This window comes from Dromaius novaehollandiae, chromosome 4 (genome assembly GCF_036370855.1).
Source record: "Dromaius novaehollandiae isolate bDroNov1 chromosome 4, bDroNov1.hap1, whole genome shotgun sequence".
Lineage (NCBI taxonomy): Eukaryota > Metazoa > Chordata > Aves > Casuariiformes > Dromaiidae > Dromaius > Dromaius novaehollandiae.
In genome coordinates, this window is record NC_088101.1 from 5,920,247 (window position 1) to 5,936,968 (window position 16,722).

General features: G+C 44.2%; 1 protein-coding gene across 2 annotated transcripts in view; it reads left to right on the forward strand.

The window, feature by feature from the left end:
- PURG (purine rich element binding protein G) overlaps positions 1 to 16,040 on the forward strand; it is a 31,019-nt gene extending 14,979 nt beyond the window's left edge. The window contains exon 3 of one of the 2 annotated variants that reach the window (XM_026116340.2): positions 6,175 to 16,040. In XM_026116340.2, coding sequence (XP_025972125.1) covers positions 6,175 to 6,178 — 4 coding nt within the window. In that variant the 3' untranslated portion in view covers positions 6,179 to 16,040. The other variant, XM_026116337.2, reaches the window with a different exon arrangement.
- The last annotated feature ends 682 nt before the right edge of the window (positions 16,041 to 16,722 follow it).

The window sequence follows — 16,722 nt, forward strand, 5'->3', positions numbered from 1 at the left end:
GTTCGCCATTAATGTCATGAAGGGTGAGCTGCAGCACAATTCGTGCAAGCAGTGGCAGACCCCGATGACTTCCCATCACAGGAGCAGACCAGATGGCTGGTTCCTAGGTGGCCACATTTGGCTTTGGCACTCAAGGCTTTCACTATGGAGAGATTTCCTGCTGAAACTTGAACCAGCTCAAAACTATGGGAGAGGGCAGTTTGGGGGGTTGTTCACATGATGATACTTTAGATATCTGATGTGAGTGCCCCCAGTCACCTTTCCAAGGCACCTAAATCATATGTGCTTAATCAGCCTTTCTCAGTAGCCCCCAAAGTCTCCATAAGACTGACGTGGTTTACTAGAAATAGCTTTGGCAGCTGGGCTCTGCCCAATTCTTCCCTGCGTTCGGTGTCCCGGGCTCAGCGAAGCCTGAGGTCTCTCTCTAAACAGTTACTACCTGATGTAAAAAAATCATCTCTTCTCCCGAAAGCTTAGAGGGGAGGTATAAGGCCAGAGGCAGCACAGAGGCTCGGATGAAGGGGAAGTAATAAAGCAGGACTGGCTTGCAGGTTGGGCTGTGGTCTCGGCATGTGCCACAGGCTAGTGCTGAATCTTTTGCAGTATTTTTGTTTTGTTTTATTAATGAGGGACTTGAAGGAGAACAGTTTTGTGGCTGGTTTTGGAGACTCCTCCCAAGCATGAGGAACAGTTCTCTGAAAAAGGTAGTACCAACAAGCAGGGTTTGGCACATTAGTCTGCTCAGAAGTGGGAAACAGCCTGTTGCTGTCAAATGGGAGAAGGTACAGGATGGGAATTAGGAAGGACTTGAAAATGAAGATTAGTGACTTTCGATGTGCCAGAGGAAGCTTTTTCTTCTGATTGTCACGACAGTCAAGGCACCCAAAGATCAACTTTGAGCAGTTTCCAATGGCGTGACGCCATTTTCAGATAACAGGTCTGGGCAGAGCCCCCCTCCGCCAGCTAATTTCTTTGGACCGTAACCTCCTCACAGTTGTTGCTGCCCACTGCACTCACACTGCCCCTAGCCCAGGATCAGAAACAGCAGCCCAAGGCATCTCCTCTGGGCTACAGTCGGACAGCATCACCTGTCTCAAACCCTCAGTGCAAGCTCATCTCTCATCCACAGAGCTTCATAGCATCCTTTAAGAGAAAATGGTGTTGACAGGAGCTGGCCTTTTTAAGAGAATGTGTTTTTCTTCCAGGAGTGCTAATCTCAAAGGCTAAAGGAAGCACTCACTGTTGGGTCCCATTCTCCATTTCATGTGTCTGAGGATAACAGTGCTGGCATTTCAAAAATGCCTCAGAGAGCAGAATTTATTGTGTTTTCTGAGTCTAGTACTCCCTGAGAAAGTTTTTTATAAATGTAGTCTAAAAAATGATCCAGCCTTATTCATTCCTGAAATTTCACAGATTGTTTCCAATATGTTTTTCCATAAAGTCAGAGTATCTTCTAAATTTTGCTGACATTCTTTTATAAGACCTTAATATTGCAAACCAGCTCTAACAGGTTAGGCAGATGGCATCTTGTCATTTACTTTTTAATCTACACTCACGTCAAATAAATTTGCAGTCACGTCTGTTCCTCTTGGCCTGGTCTTTATCGATAGTTTTTTGAGTCCTGCAAGGTACAGCAATATCATTTTGTCCCCCAATTTTCATGAGGCCTGAAGTAATTTTCAAGTCACATGCTCGTGTTATTTCATCAAGAGCACAATAAGCAGGAAGCTTTTAAAATTGCAGATTGCAGCTCATAGTCGAGACTTACATTGTCATGTAAAAAGAGAAAAATCATTTCAACCGAGCGTACAGCAAATGCCATATCAGAATACTTAGCAGAAGTTGTGCTGTGTTACAGTGTGTAAGGATTCATGCGTGAACATGAAAATAATCTGTAAAAAGGGCTTGAAATAATTCCTAGGCTTCCACTTGTCCTTTCATCCGCCTGCCAGGAAGGATGTCCTGAGGTCCTAGGGCCCGGTTTCTCTGGGCATCCAAACCCCAAGCTGTCCTGATGGGTACATGGAGGGCACCAGCTTTTGTAGCACAGCTCTGGGCCCTTTTCTTTATCTTCCAGACATGAGTTAATTGCAGGTCAGTTCCTGCACCACTAATTCTGGACGTGGGGCAAAAAAAGGACATACCTTTCTGAGAGACATGCTTTCCTCCAGTCCTCTTCAGGCTTTGGGGATGTTCCTCCTTCCTATAGGTCCAGGGCTTCGCTGTCTTTTCTGGGTTCTCATATAGCCTGTAGTTACCTTCCGTCCCTCATATTTCCATTGCTCTCTGTTCTCAAGAAACAGCTGAGTAAAACTGCACTTATCCCCATAAAGAATTATGGTCTCATTTTCATGTTACTGCTGGATGCAGTTTGTCCACAAGACAGCAGAAGCACAGAGCTAGTGTTTCAGATTCAGAACAGCGGTGCCGCCTCCATTCATATCTTGGGAGGTGTTTTTGTTTTTGGAAATGCTCAGGTTTCAGTTCTTCAGAAGATGACAATCTAGCCCCTTGCTCTGCTAGCCGGAAGATCTAGCCGGTGGCCAGGGGCTACCATAGAAATAAATTCTGCAGCATTATGTAAAAATCTTAGTAGTAAAATTATAGATTGTTGCCGTAAAAATACACAGAAGCAACCATTTACAGTTTCTGTGTATCAAATGAAACTCAGTGTGCAGTGAGCAGACGTATTTCTGTGTGTGATGCATCCACAGTGGTTCCTTTTTTTCCTTCCAGATTTGTGAGTACCACCAAGATTTTCATAGCAATGATCAGAACAGATATTTGCAGCAGAACTGAACTGCCTCTGAGGACAGTCTGTTTGGTGAGGTGCCAGTAAACTCCAGGAAGAGTTTGAAAACTGCCGGCGCTCAGCTGCTGCCAATTTTAGAACAGCTTTTCCCAGGCACGGGCTGCAGTAGGGCTGAGCTGCCAGAGTCCTGGCAAAAGTGTGGCTTGGGTTCTGTGAAGTTACTTGTGTATGGATAGGGACTCCACTGGAAAAAACTCTGAAGGGCTGTTTGAAGGCATGTATATGGCATTGTCTGCCACAGTATTATGCCTGAAATATCCTACCTTCGTAGTCTTTGGTAAATTTGTACTATTAGATTCTTTAAGAGCTCATACCTCCATTAATGAATGCTTACCGTGTGCTGGATTTGAAACACATTTCAAAGCAGACCGAGGTCGTGTACAGCAGCAAACTGATGAAGAAGTCTTAATTTAGTTCACTGTATTAGTCCGTATCCTGTATCCTAAAACTTAGTTAAGATACGCTGCTTGCTTTTCTTCTCTCTTCGCCTTTTGCAGTGGGTGCAGGGTTATCCTAGTTCGCTATTTAGACCGGGCACTGCTTCCAAGCAGTTGCATGCTTCTTGTGTTCATTCTTGATTGCATATGCAATTGCCACAAAACTTCTTCCCTTTGAATTTCTTCCAAACCTTATACTTGCTGTGATAATCAATATCAACATAATAGACGCAGCAGTGCTCAGCACCCTCGCATGGTTTAATTGTACGTGTTGCGTGGCCCAGATTGCAGGTGATCATTTTGTCCACCTATCTGGAAAATAGAGACGTACATGGGATGGACAGACAATACACATGACAACACAGCTTAGGATACCCAAACTGCAATGAAAAAGCACTTTCTTTTCTCAGAGACCTGGTGGCGGGAGGGTTGCTAGGGCTGACTGTCGTGTTCCTCTAAGCTCTGATGCTTTTGCATATTCAGAATGGTAAATACCAGGGGAGGAACTAAATGCCCAATCCTAAAACTTTGTTTGACTAAAGCAATTATATGTTTCTGGTTTCTAAGTGCTCACTAGAAAGTGAATTTTCTCACATCCATCTCCCAAATCATCAAAAATTCTTACCTTTAAGTCCTTTAAAGCCTTAGTGTGTCTCCCGTTGATGTGATCACTCTCCTTCCTCTCTGAGTTATAAAAAGGGAGGCAAAACCTTTTGCTGAACCCTTCCCAAATGTTCTTTGAGCTTTACAGTAGTTAGTGGTGAACTGTTACACTTGAAGAAACTGCCTTCGCCTGTCTGCGTGCAGGCTCAGAGCTTGTCCATAAATTTTACCCTACATTTTTACATGAACCTCTAAATACTGCAGGTAGCTTTTTTTAATTTGAGCATTTAGTTATACCCACTCCATCCCCAACTGTGTAATGTGCTTTTATTTTTGTTCTCATTCCTGGAGATAATTAATAGCCTTGGTTCCCTCTTTCCCTATGCTTTTGCTAACTGCAGCAGCCAATAAGTCATGTAGGAAAAAAAGATACATAGTTGGCTGTATTTTTTCCAGGCAGTTGTTTTCCTCTATGTCTCTGTGGTATGCTTCAGCGTTAACTATTCCCCTTGCTAAAGGCATCCTGTTCTGCACCAGTCACATGCCTGTGCAGCCATTGCGTGAACGATGGGAGTTTGGGAGATGTTAACTGCAGATTGAGGCAGGTTCTTGTCATGTTTTTGGTCATGTGGCAGCAAAATGGTGGTTATTCAGCCATACAGTGATTCCAGCTCATCCCCTCTGTGCTCATTCTCATGTTGAGACAGGTTGCACAAATCAGTTACCGGGGGAAGATTTGATTGTGAACTTACTGTAAGCTGGTTGCTTGCTGGTATCAGTATGCAATGTCTTGCTTGTAGTCACTGTATAACAGCTTCCCCAGGGAGGAATGTGATTGCATCTGCTGAACTTAGACTCCTGCTTCTCACCACAGCTGGCCATTGTGGCTGGATTCTTTGTTATGTGCAACCTCAATTTTGTTTCATTTTTGTTTCCTTGAATGCAGAAATAGGCTGTAGCCTGCAAGTGCATATCTTAAGCTATACATTGCCAGGATTTCATCCTTCCCAGGACATTTAAATTAGCTGCAGAATAACTGGAGTCGCCTTTCTGTGTGTGTAACTGCAAGTCACTTCCATGTCAGTTTGGGCATCAACCCAAGGGAGTGGTGTGAGATAGTAAATCCAGGTATGTGGGATGAGCATGTTGGGGGTGTCAGGAAGGGCTGTCACATCCCTATGCCCCCCCCCCGATTATGTTGCCACTCTGCCTGAGCCTCAGTGTGGCACTGCGAGGACTCTACCGTGGAGGAGGCAAGTGCCCCAACCTGTTCAAGCTCCTGTTGCAGCAGTGAGTGGCAATCCTGGGAGCCACCAGGACAAAGGACGATCAGGGACTGTCCATGGGACCCAGGTTGAGGTGGCAGCAAAGGGAAGGTGCTCCAGCTGCCCTCCAAATATGTTAGAGGTGAGAATGGGCTGGAGGAGGAGCTGGCCTGTACCTTCACAAGAGATTCCCCCTCATCCACAGCTTTTTGGGGGCACCTCTGCCAACACCCCTGCTGCTGTTGACCAGGACAAAAAGCAGGAGGCAAGTGATCCTGAAATCCAGCATTACGTCAACCTGGTGAACTAAGAGCAGCCACAAAGACCCAGGAGGCCCTGAGTCACAGAAACCTGAGCTAGGCAAGGGATTGCTTCCCACATGTATTGTATATCACAATATCACTACACAGGGAAGACAAAAACAACTCTCTTCTGGGTACTGCAAGAGCCCAACTGTTTTAACCTTCCTTGGCTGTCTTGTGGGATTTTCACTCTTGCCTGGTACTCAAGAAAAGCATCTGCTCCAGAAAGCATACAGACTTTTATGTCCTTCGGAGTTGAATGTGCCAACATGCAGTCAGCTGTAAGCTTACTGCATCCCTTGTGCTCTCTAACGTTTGCTGCTTACACCAGCACAGCCATCCTTCAGCTCTATCTTAGCTTTGAACTAAGAAGCGATAGGTTTCTCCTAGCTATCTTGTAGAAAGAGGAGATGCTGGAGTAATCCAACAAACATATTCATGGATGTTGTCAGGTTTTAGCTGTGCAAGGATTGTGGGACCTGTTGGTCAAGGCATGTTACAGATATTTGTTTGAAAAACAGCCTAAAACTGCCCTGCTGTCCTGTTTGTTTTGCAGTGTGTTTTTTGTGCTGGTAGGTGGATATCCCAAAGAAAACCCACAATCCTGAATGGAAGTGCCCACCTAGTGCTCTTGGCAGCAGCAGAAGCAAACCACAGTTTAATCTGTTGCTTTTCTGAACAAACTTCCTATCTACTCTTAGGAGACAGCCTCTAAAGTAGCAATAACCTCCAGAAGTGTGCTTATTCCTTTTTAGATGATCCACAGTCTCAAGGTCTCAACAGCAGGTGCAGTTCCTGAAAATTTACTGTTTCCAACTGACCCAAGAATGGGAAAGGACTGCAATTCCACGCCTGGTGAAGAAATGGTCGTTTTTGCTGGCTCATCTCTAAAGGAGCAACAGGAGCTCAGGTTCAAAAGATGAGATGTCCAAAGTATTTCTACAAGCCCCCGAAAAGGGACAGAAAGTTAGAGGAACGGGCTCTTGAAACACAAGCAAGAGGTAAGAGTGAAGGCTGAACCACAGCTTGGACTTCACAGGCCCTTCTGGAGAGCATGACGGTTCTCTGAGGGAGGACTGGGCTGCCGCCCATGTTGTCTGTCTCTAAACTTCCTTCTGAGAGATGCTCCTAAACGCTCTGCAACAGAGATATGCTGTCTTTTTACCCCTTCTGTACTGCAGGATCAGAAAGAGAAAAGCCTGAACTGAGAGATCCCCTTAACTTCCTCACCATCCTAAGGATCTTGACAATGTGAAGTACAGAGAACACAGTTGATCCCCCTCCATATTGCTACTTTACACTCAATGTTCACATATTACAGTGACACATAAAGCATTAATTTGTCTGTGCGCTGCTCTTTGCTTTTAGGCTCTCATGAATTTTAACTTCGCATAGTGAAGCAGTTAGTATTTTTTTAATTACTCACAAGCGGTGCATTTCCCTTTTAAAATACAGGAAAATCACAGAAAAATACTCACTAAATTGCCCATGCTTGTTTTCAAAACCTATGAGGTGCACTGGAATAACACCCGGGGCAAGTTTGCCACTGCAGCCTTTGAGCATTGAAGTGAGTACAGTAAATGCAGTGAAAGCCTTGCTCACACATGGGGCTCTTTGTCCAAGCTGAGACCCTGCTGCCCTTGAGCTGTCGCAGTATGCCCTACAGCTGTCCTCTCTGGTTGTTCGAGACCTGTGCCATCCTCCTCTTTGCCACACTGGGGAAGCCGAAGGTGCTGTGCAAAAGAGGACAAGCAAGGGGGTAAGAACTGAATATTTTTCACCTGCCCCAGCCCAAATGCCAGGCTTCTCTAGTCTTTCAGTCTTCCAGGAGCACGTTTAGCTGTCATTCTTGCAAATACTCAGGGCTCAGTAGAGGAGATCTTTTCTCCTGTCCATCTCACCAATGAAAGTCTTGGCAAACTGAGCAGTCCAGGTGAGCTACATGACAGAACACCATGGGGCAAAATAATACCAGTTTCAGAAAATGTGACTCCCAGGGAAGTTTGGGCTTGAGGTAGCAGGAGCACATGGTTTTCTAAATTCATTCCCAGAGGGGCTTCACTTCAACATTCCACCAAAGGTTTCCCAGCTTTCTAGCCAAGCAGCTCATTTTCTAAAACAAGGCAAATCATCAGTTTTGTGCTAGCAATGCTTGGAGTTACCTTTTACCAGTGAAGGAGTCCTCTTCTTCTCATTTGAGTTTTGTATAAATGCAGAAACTACTGTGAAATAAGAGTTGTAATATAAAGAAAGGGGAGATCAGAACATAGTGATCCTCTGGATATAGTTTGATGCAATTTTGAGCTGCTTGTAGAAGATTGGCTGAAAGGTAAATTGATTAGGGCAAAAAAAATTGTGCTGTTAAACTATGTTAGTGATTCTTCAGTATATGGTTTGGAATAGCTTTTTCATGACCTCAGACATCTAGGAAGATGCATGTATTTTTGGTGTCAGAACAAAGGTGCGACTAGCCAGCAGCTCTTGTATTTGCAAAGCCAGCATCCTGCCATAAATCGCGTCTCAGTCCATTAACTGCAGACCCCCCAAGCTAGTGGTGGCCTCTCTGATTTTTCCCTTCTTGTGTCTGTGTGGCACTGTGGGTACATGTGATAAATGCCGTGGCAGGTATGTGTTGGAGGGCTGTCCTTCGGGAGCCTTTGGCTCTTGGTGTAATACTTGATCGCCAGCTGTTGTAAAGGATGCTGCGGCATTTTGTGCAGCAGAAAAACTGATTCTTCATTCCTGGTTGGATTTCCAGTTAGGAGATTGTTTTCTGCCAAGCTAAACTCCCCCTGCATTTTCAGCTGTATGTTGCTCCCTTTCCATTCCAGCAGAGTGTTATGCTTGACAGCTGCTGTGTTTGATCCCAGAAGCTGTGGTTGGTAGCAAGCAAAGTGATCTCCATATAACCTCTATCTTACTCATGAATGTGCATTATGAAGCTTAACTGATGGTAGTAAAATGTTTTGCCTTCAACGTGCCGTCCCTGTGGTCCAATGTTCCCGTTTTCAGGAACCATTATTACAGAAGTGCAGTGTATTAGAATTATTCTGCTGCCCTCTAGTTTCTCAGGAATGTTGGGTGCAGGCATCAACATCTAGCAATGCATGTGAATATCCTGGTAGGACTAGGTAGCACTGAGCAGGCATAAAGTGGTATTTTATTCTTTTGGCCTCAGAAAATTGCCAGTGCTCCAAACTGCGTTGTTCTTTGGCAAAGACTGCTATCCTCGTGGCCAAGACGCAGGCACTGACACAGGTGGACATGCTAAGGTGCTTGATATCTCTCTTGGTTGTAACCCACTCTGGCAGGTTCAAGTCTGACTGGAATAGTCTCACAGCACAATGTTTTTATGTTTTATAATATTTTTTATAATAATTTTTAAATTTTCAACTCTATACAAAAAAGGTGGGTTTATACCATCCTGCACAATGGATATTTTTGTGCAGGAAAAAAAAAAGTTTTGTTCCCTAAACCGAAAGCATGAATTTCCAACTCTCATTTTTGTACTGTGGGTTGTGTTAAACCTACAGCTGATGTTTTTTTGAGTAGCTCACAGTTTCCCATGCATGAAGCTTGTAGAGCACAGTTCCCAAGCATGAATATCTACAAAAAATAGATGATTATTTCTTCCTGGAATTGGTCTTCCACTATAGGATCTGGTTTTCTGTTGTGAAAATTTGCATATAATTAGAAATGGTCATGTGTTTGCATTATGCCTATGATACTGTGCAATCTTGGATTGCTTTTGACTCTGTGGTACGCTGTGTCTGCGAATCCCTTTATTCACCCCTGAAAGTCTGCACTTAATTGTAGCATACAGATACCTGCAGGCCTTGATGCAGCAAAAGCCTCTGCACCCAAAAATAAAATGTTGCTTCTAATAAACTTTCAAATTAGTCTTGTTTTTGGAGACTGGAGAAGTTGCCAAGATTATTCACCTGAAAATCTGGTGCACTGGCTAAACCACGATTTCACTCATTTCTTAAAAACCAGCTCTGAGCAAAGCTCGAGCTGAAGGTAAGACCATGAGCTAACACACTCTCCTGTAAGAAAGGAACATTGAATAAAAAGACCTGGGAAATGAGCAGTTTTGGTATTGCAGATTCTCAGTACGTACCCTGTTTGGGTTTGGTCTCAATTTTGAGGTCAGTGTTACCAGCAATGTTCTCCAAGTGTCTACAGATATAAGAAGTTATGACATGGTAGTATATGATCACACAGTCTTGCAAGATCTACATATTGTATTTGATAACAACAGTGATGGAAAATGCTGCCTTGCCCAAAGAGAGGCATAACAATTGCTTTTCATACTGGAAGACTCCAGCATCATTTACCTTAAAGCAATACTGTGAAAATGTGGACACTTTTCCCCTAGAGAATTTTGGGTGGGAGAGAGGGATGGATGTAGAGCAGGCCGGCTTTTATTTTCAATCGCTGCTGCCTTAAGCTGCTCAGAGGGTTGAAATTAAAAATGTAGAGCTACGAATGTGAACTTGCTGCTTTAAAGAGAGGGGCTTCTTCACTGCAGGGGCCAGGCAGCATCTTGGGCTCCCTTCCTCTGCCTTCCGGGGCCTTTCCCAGCCGTTGCTTTCCGCTTCTGCACCTGCAAAGCCAGGTCTGCATCTCAGCTCTTGGCTGTGTGGCCTGGCTCTTTGCTTGTTTAAATACAGGTCATTGGATATAAGTGACCTATTTTGTAGGTCGCTTATTGCCCTTTGTAATCTTTTACCCATGGTATTTGCGTTGTCTGGTTCTGGAAAACCCTCTTCCTAGTGTCTGTTCTTTAATTAGGTATGTGAAAACATTGACAGCTTTAACTGAAATGTACCGCTACAAACGCAAGGCACCTTTCAAATCGTTGTGCTTAACCTCAAAGTGATTTACAAAATGTGCAAAGTGCTGCCAAACACAAACAGTGGACTCTGACGGTAAACTCCAGCAAGCGAATACTTTTGTTTTTAAAGGAGCTTTCTCCTTAAAAAGATTCTCATTGGGATCACATGCCCCAGATGTTGGGCAGCCAGATGTTTCCTTGGCAATCACTCGGGGTGGTTGATCACAAGGTGTGTTGTGTTGTGAGGGCCTGGGATGTCATTCGGAATATTCAGTGACCGTTTTCTTGGTGCCCAGTAAAACATTTTGAGGACTGAAAGTCCAGCTCCCCACCCACCCACACACCCTTTTTGGGTTTTTTGTCCCTTTATTTGAAGAAAAACGTCTCATTGCTGAACTGGGATGAGCTCCCAAAATCAGGGGATGAAAGGCTGTAAAAATCTAAAGCACATCATAACTGCTCATCTCCCTCAAGGTAACCCTGGCTAGGGCTTCTGTCAGACTCAGCTGGTTCAGGGGTGCGGTTGGTTATGTTACGATTCACTCGTGCAGCTTCACTGGCCCGAAGGATGGTGCAGGACCTAGCAGAGACGCTGGCCCCGCTCTGAGCAAGACGAGAGACTCCCAGAAGCCCCTTCTCACTTAAAGCCTTTTGTGATTCTTACATGCCCATGTAAAGGATGAGCAACACAACATTTATGCTCAGCTTTCTTGCTTCTTCCATGGCTTCCTCTCTTCTCTGGCTTTGTTTTCCCAACTTTGCAGGTTCTTGATGTTTCTGTGCCCTGATACTCCAGCTGCCCACTCCTGATCTCCCTGAACTGAACCACCTGGTCCTGCAGCGCCTGCCTGAGATGGCTTTCAGGTCAGCGTGATCGTTTGCAGGGACCAAAAAAGCAGACATCAGCAACTGGAAGAGACCATGTGGCCGTACCAAGTGCAGCTCACGTGTTCTTTTTTTAAATAAAGGCGTATCTGACATCTGGAGGCGGAAATCCACATTTTTCAGCCTTCTTTCAGAACGCAGCAGCGATAGACAGTGTCTGAGCACAGACGGATATACCAAGAGTCCTTTTGGTGGCTGGTGCTCAGCTTTGTCTTCATGTAGCTTCATGCCTTACCATATGTAGCTTGTTATTCATTCTCTCATAGCTGGGTAGTACCCAGTGCTAGACATGTTAAGGCGATACCTGCTAATCCAAAGTCCTTCTTTGGCATGTTTGCCTTTATAGAAATGAAGATCCGACATTAGAACCATCATGTTCAGTAGACTCTTTTCATCGTCTTGTTAGTGTATGAAATGTCCTTTTGCTCATAGGGTGGTTAAGAAAAAGAAAACAGCTTAATGCATAGTCAGAAAGCTTAAAAAAACAACAAAAACCCACAAATAAGTAAGTAAATAGGCTAAGTGTAAGATAGCGTGTAAAAGGAGGCAGTCGGCAGCACGACTCCTCCCTAAACTACATGAACAAGCAGCAGTGCAGCTTGCCATGACGCTGGGCAGGCTCACCAGGCTTGCTTTTGCTAGACTGGGAGTATCACAGTAGCAAAGACTTGTAACTGTCCTGAGAGACATTTGTTTTTCTCATAGGCCACGTCCCTTTACTTTCCCAACTGGTTTGTGTTAATGGCATTAATGGAACTGTCCTTTAGTGTAGCCGAAACGGTGTCGAGGTGTTTGCTTGTCCGTGTCCCTGAGCTGAGCAGCAGTGGCGTGCACCGCTCTGCAGTGGTGTGATTTGAAGCCCTTTTGGTGTGGCATGTGCAGTCGTGGTGCTGTATGTTTTTGATTTCGTCCCTACCTACCATACACGATCTCCCCACATTTTGGACGCTGAACCAACCCAACTTTAAAACTAGCACTTTAAGTACTAGTAGTCACTTTGCTCCTGACTATATTGAGCACTGCACTTTTGTAAGTACTATTAGCACTGAGTTTGGAACCATTTGTTTCTCCCAGTCTGTGCAGCCTCTGATGCGCGGCATTAATGATGTAGGGGCTGTCAGAAGATCATTTTGAGGTGTATGTGACCACTGTCTGGTGCCTAATTTCCATTACATATGCGTTAGCGATTTTATGAATTAGGGGAATAAACCTATCAGAACTCATTTTAAATAACAGAACAAACGTCTGAATCACTGATGTCTGAGCAGACATGGTTGTTCGGAACTTGGAGGTCACCCAGAGAACTGAGAGCATGGTTTTTAAAACACCAAAGATACAGGAGGAGTTGCACAGGGGGTCGGGAGGGTGCAAGATTGTATATTTTACACTTCGAATTGCACAGACCACAGGATGTGACAAAGCTCGAGCGAGAAGCACGTGGCAGGTACTCTCGATTTTGGCATGAGAACTCGGCCTTCATTATCAGGATGGGTCAATAAGAAGCAAAGTTAAAACCACTCTTTGATGCTGGTGTCGGTAAAGACTGCGCTCAAGCCATTGCAATAAAAGCCATCACTGTGCCTGTACTGAAAGTGCTGTTGAGATGGTGTGTGGGCTTAAACTACAACAGGTGGTTTTAAACAAAATACTTGCAGATGATTTAGAAGACGGAGCATAATGACTGTTGGGTTTGCTGTTGAATCGCAAAAGCCGTGGTAGGAGTTCATCAGGTTTTGCATTAGGAAGCAATTTTGGCATGCATTGCTGTTCTTGTTAAATCTGTGCAACAACAAGGTATGGATGCTTTGCAGCCTGAGCTCCCTCACCAGCAAGAAACTGATGGGATAGAGTTTGTCCCAAACAGCAGATGTAGCTGTGATCCTCGGGGGTTCGAAATTGGGCGATGATCTGTCATGTAGACTATCCCAGGTTTGGTATCCCAAACTGTAAATTTGCAAACCACTGATGGTGTTTTGCTTCTTTCCAAACCCTGATGGGTTTTGTGTAGCATTGGAGTTGTTGCGAGGGTGCTGCATGTCCTTTCCATGAGGAGATCCACATTTCAGACTCCTCTTCATCCTGGTTTACTATAGTCTATTGAAGCCTTTTCTGGCAATACCCCTTGATGGCTGTTTCTGCCTTGATGTGATGGATAAGGGCCGCTGTTTGTAGCAGTCAGTTGCAGGATCAGTGTGAACTGAGAAAAGCAAATTGGATCTTGGCCTTCACTGTTAGCAAGTGGATGTGGTGGAAATAACCTTTAGAGAGAAAAGTAGGAATATTGTTTTTGCTTCTTTCAGCAGATGAACAATTTTTTCCTGACCAACTCCAGTTTGGGGAGATGTTTTTGCTTGGGTTCAGTTTAAGCTTTTTTCTTCAATGGACCTTTATAGGTTTGGATATTCAGTCAGAAGTGGAAGTGATTAAAAAAAACCAAACCCTGAGCAGCCTGAAGTGTTAAGCTCATATATTCTATATCATTTGATTTTTAAAGTGATAATGCAAAATAGAATCCAGATTTTTTTTTTTTTTTTACAGCCAAATTAACTCTGCAAATACAGCTTTAAAGAAATATTATCTGGCAACATTGCTACATCTTAGCCCTCAAATTATAGCGGACGCAGGGACAGCCTTTCCAGAAAGTAACTTTGTGACTTAGAGCTTAGATCCTGCTCACTTTTGCTAAGATGTAGGCTTATACTTTTGAAAATTCAGCCCGTGCTGTAACCCCACAGTGAGCTAAACGGTCTCGTTTAGTCTTTGGAAATGAAGCTTGTGAGGAAGGGGAAGAGACACCAGGTCTTCCCCCCCCCCCCCCCCCATGGGTGTAGTTTTCTGCCCCTTCAAGTTGGCATCTTGTCCTCTGGAAACTAAAAGTAAGTGTTTTCCACTGCACGACACAACATGAGGCCCAAATGTAACCTAGAGCACAGCATCTCTTTCTTTGGAAGAACCTTTTAAGAGGAAAAAAGTTATTTTAGGGATTTTTAGTTGTTTGGTTTTAAGGTAGTTCATGGAAAATGCATTGTAACAGCACACAGACAATGTTTTACTGACCTTTTCTTTTTAGGAGACTTTTTAATTTCCTTCTGTAGTTTAGAGTTCTTTTTGGAAAGTATTTCAGACACATACAGATGACCTTGAAATGAGTCAAGTTTATCAAAAAAATTGCGCATTGCAGGAAGCTGTCTCAAAACGCACACATACCCATGCACCCATCTGTGTGTATGTGTGTGTATACATACATATATATATATTTTTTTCCCCGGCTGTTCTATTTTTGATTTTTTTTTCAGGATATTAACCAAAAGGTGTTTTAAAGTCATGGCATGAAAAATCCTAAATGTAAATCTGAGTACATTGTGATGCTGATTAACAGGTTTTCTGAAACTTATGTGATGCTTAATATTTTCCTTGGGAAGTTTTGTTTCATGTTAGATCATTGTTCTGAGGGATGTCGGTCCTACTGGCATTAAAATAACGGAAATAAAATGCATGTGTTACCAGTGTAGAAACGGTGAAGAATTAAGTGTGAACTTTACTGTACGATACTGAATCTGTTCTCAAACAAGCTGTTTTGCTGTTCAATAGTCGACATATAAAAATGCAAATGTACTGTAACTTAGCACTTTCCCAATGGACCCTGTTCTCACTATGCCAGAGGTAAGAGGCAGGTTTGGCTGGGGGCGTCTGAGAGGCGGTTTCTCTGGGCACCTTGGTGCCATCCCCACTTGCATTAGCACATCGGGAAGAGGAGGAAGCTCTGAATCCTTCTGGCATATCTTGTTACTGGAACTGGCCAGAAGGAAGCGCAAATTTTGGAATCTCTTTAAAAAGAGATTTTCCTATCAGCTCAGCGTGGGGCAGAGGCTAGCTGGCACGGTTCGACTGGGATGTGCCAGCAGTTGGGATTTCGGGGATGCTGGTGCCCAGGGAGCTGGCAGCAGCAGAGATTTTGGGAGTGGGTGCCCAGCACTGCCACCGCCTCCCTCCTGCCCGAATCCCAAGCGAGGGACGTGGCCATTTCTAGTGTTAACAGGGTGCAAAGTGTTACTTGTCCTGTACTGTACTGAAAGGGTGAATTGATCAGTGACTGTATTGTACTGTATGAAAACTCATAAATTGCCTTGTATTGTTTATAACGGACTGTCCGGACTGTCCCGTGTCCCTACGCCCCACCCCCAGGTTTTTCGGTGATGCGTGTTATCAGTTAGGTCCCACAACTCAGTGGTGCTAATTCTCCCATATCTGATGGTGCTCCTGTGGACACTAACTGAGGACATGCTCATCGCAGCTTGAAGTCTATGTGTCTTTCCCATCCGTTTGTACGACGTAAGACACACACACACACGCAGCGATAAACTTGAATTTGTTTCAAAGTACCATTGACAATCTGATATTTTCTATGTGTGCTTTTATTTGGCTTTTCCAGAAAGCAGCTTTGTGGGTGCCTGTTTTTGCTGGGAGGCAATTTCATCCCACCTGCTTTGCAGATTCGGTCAGGGGAGGTTAATCCAATAGGAGCCAGCGGGGACGAGGAGGTCTCATGGAGGGGTTGCCTTTTTGGGGAGACTAGAGCTGAAAGTGTTTGGAATTAGCCCCAGTGCTGCTGTCCCCCGCCCCAGGGACGAGGGTGAACATCGCACATCTTGGCTGGCAGAGGAGGTCCCACCTGATGCCACAGTTTTGTGGCCTGTCGGATGAAGGGAGCAAACATCTCCTCCTCCCCACATCCCTGCACGAGCTGCTTTTTGGACAAGAGAAAATCCCAATATGTTTTATATCTACTTGAAAACCGAGTCTGGTATTTACCCCTGTTACCAACTGGATTTGCATATTGTTGTTTGCCACAATATTTGTTCTGTCTTAAAATAAATTTGCTTACTTGTGTAGTCTTAACTGTCTGGTCTGCTTATTATAATCTGTTTTCTTGGGTGGCTGCTTCAGGGATCGGCTGCTTCGGTATGCTTTTATAGCGTTCCTCACCTGGGCACTTGCCATGAACGTGACAAGGAAATGTGTCTGCCTGGAAGAGGAGATAATTTCAGCCAAGACTCAGCGTATAAGTGTTTCGCTCTCAGTTATCTCACATTTGTCTCTTGGGTTTTTTTTCAGTTGTATGTCTTCTTTTCCCCTTCGCTCTATATGGTAAGCGTGCAACAGAGGGATTGCTGGGTTTCAGTCTGCTTCGCAGTTAAGAGATTAAATTGTCGCTAACAGATTTCTTGAGGTTAAGTAATTTCAGAAGCCAGTGTTTTGCATTTGGGAATGAAATGATTTATTGAGGGGAGCTCACTGAAAGCAGCAGCAGCAACCTAAAGCTGCGGACAGTAGCAGGCTGAGATTCAGCAAACTCCTTTCTCCTTTACGAGACAAATATAACTTCAATGTGGCCTTATACTGCAACACATTAACAGGAGCTTTGTGTCCAGCACTACAGGCATCGCATTGGTAAGCAGTGCATACAGAGGGCTAAAAAACCCTTTTTCACATGCATTTCCAGGGATTAAACAAATGAGCAGAGTGGATTAAATAAAAGGAGTGAACAAACATTCCAGATTTATGTTTGCTGTCCAACAAA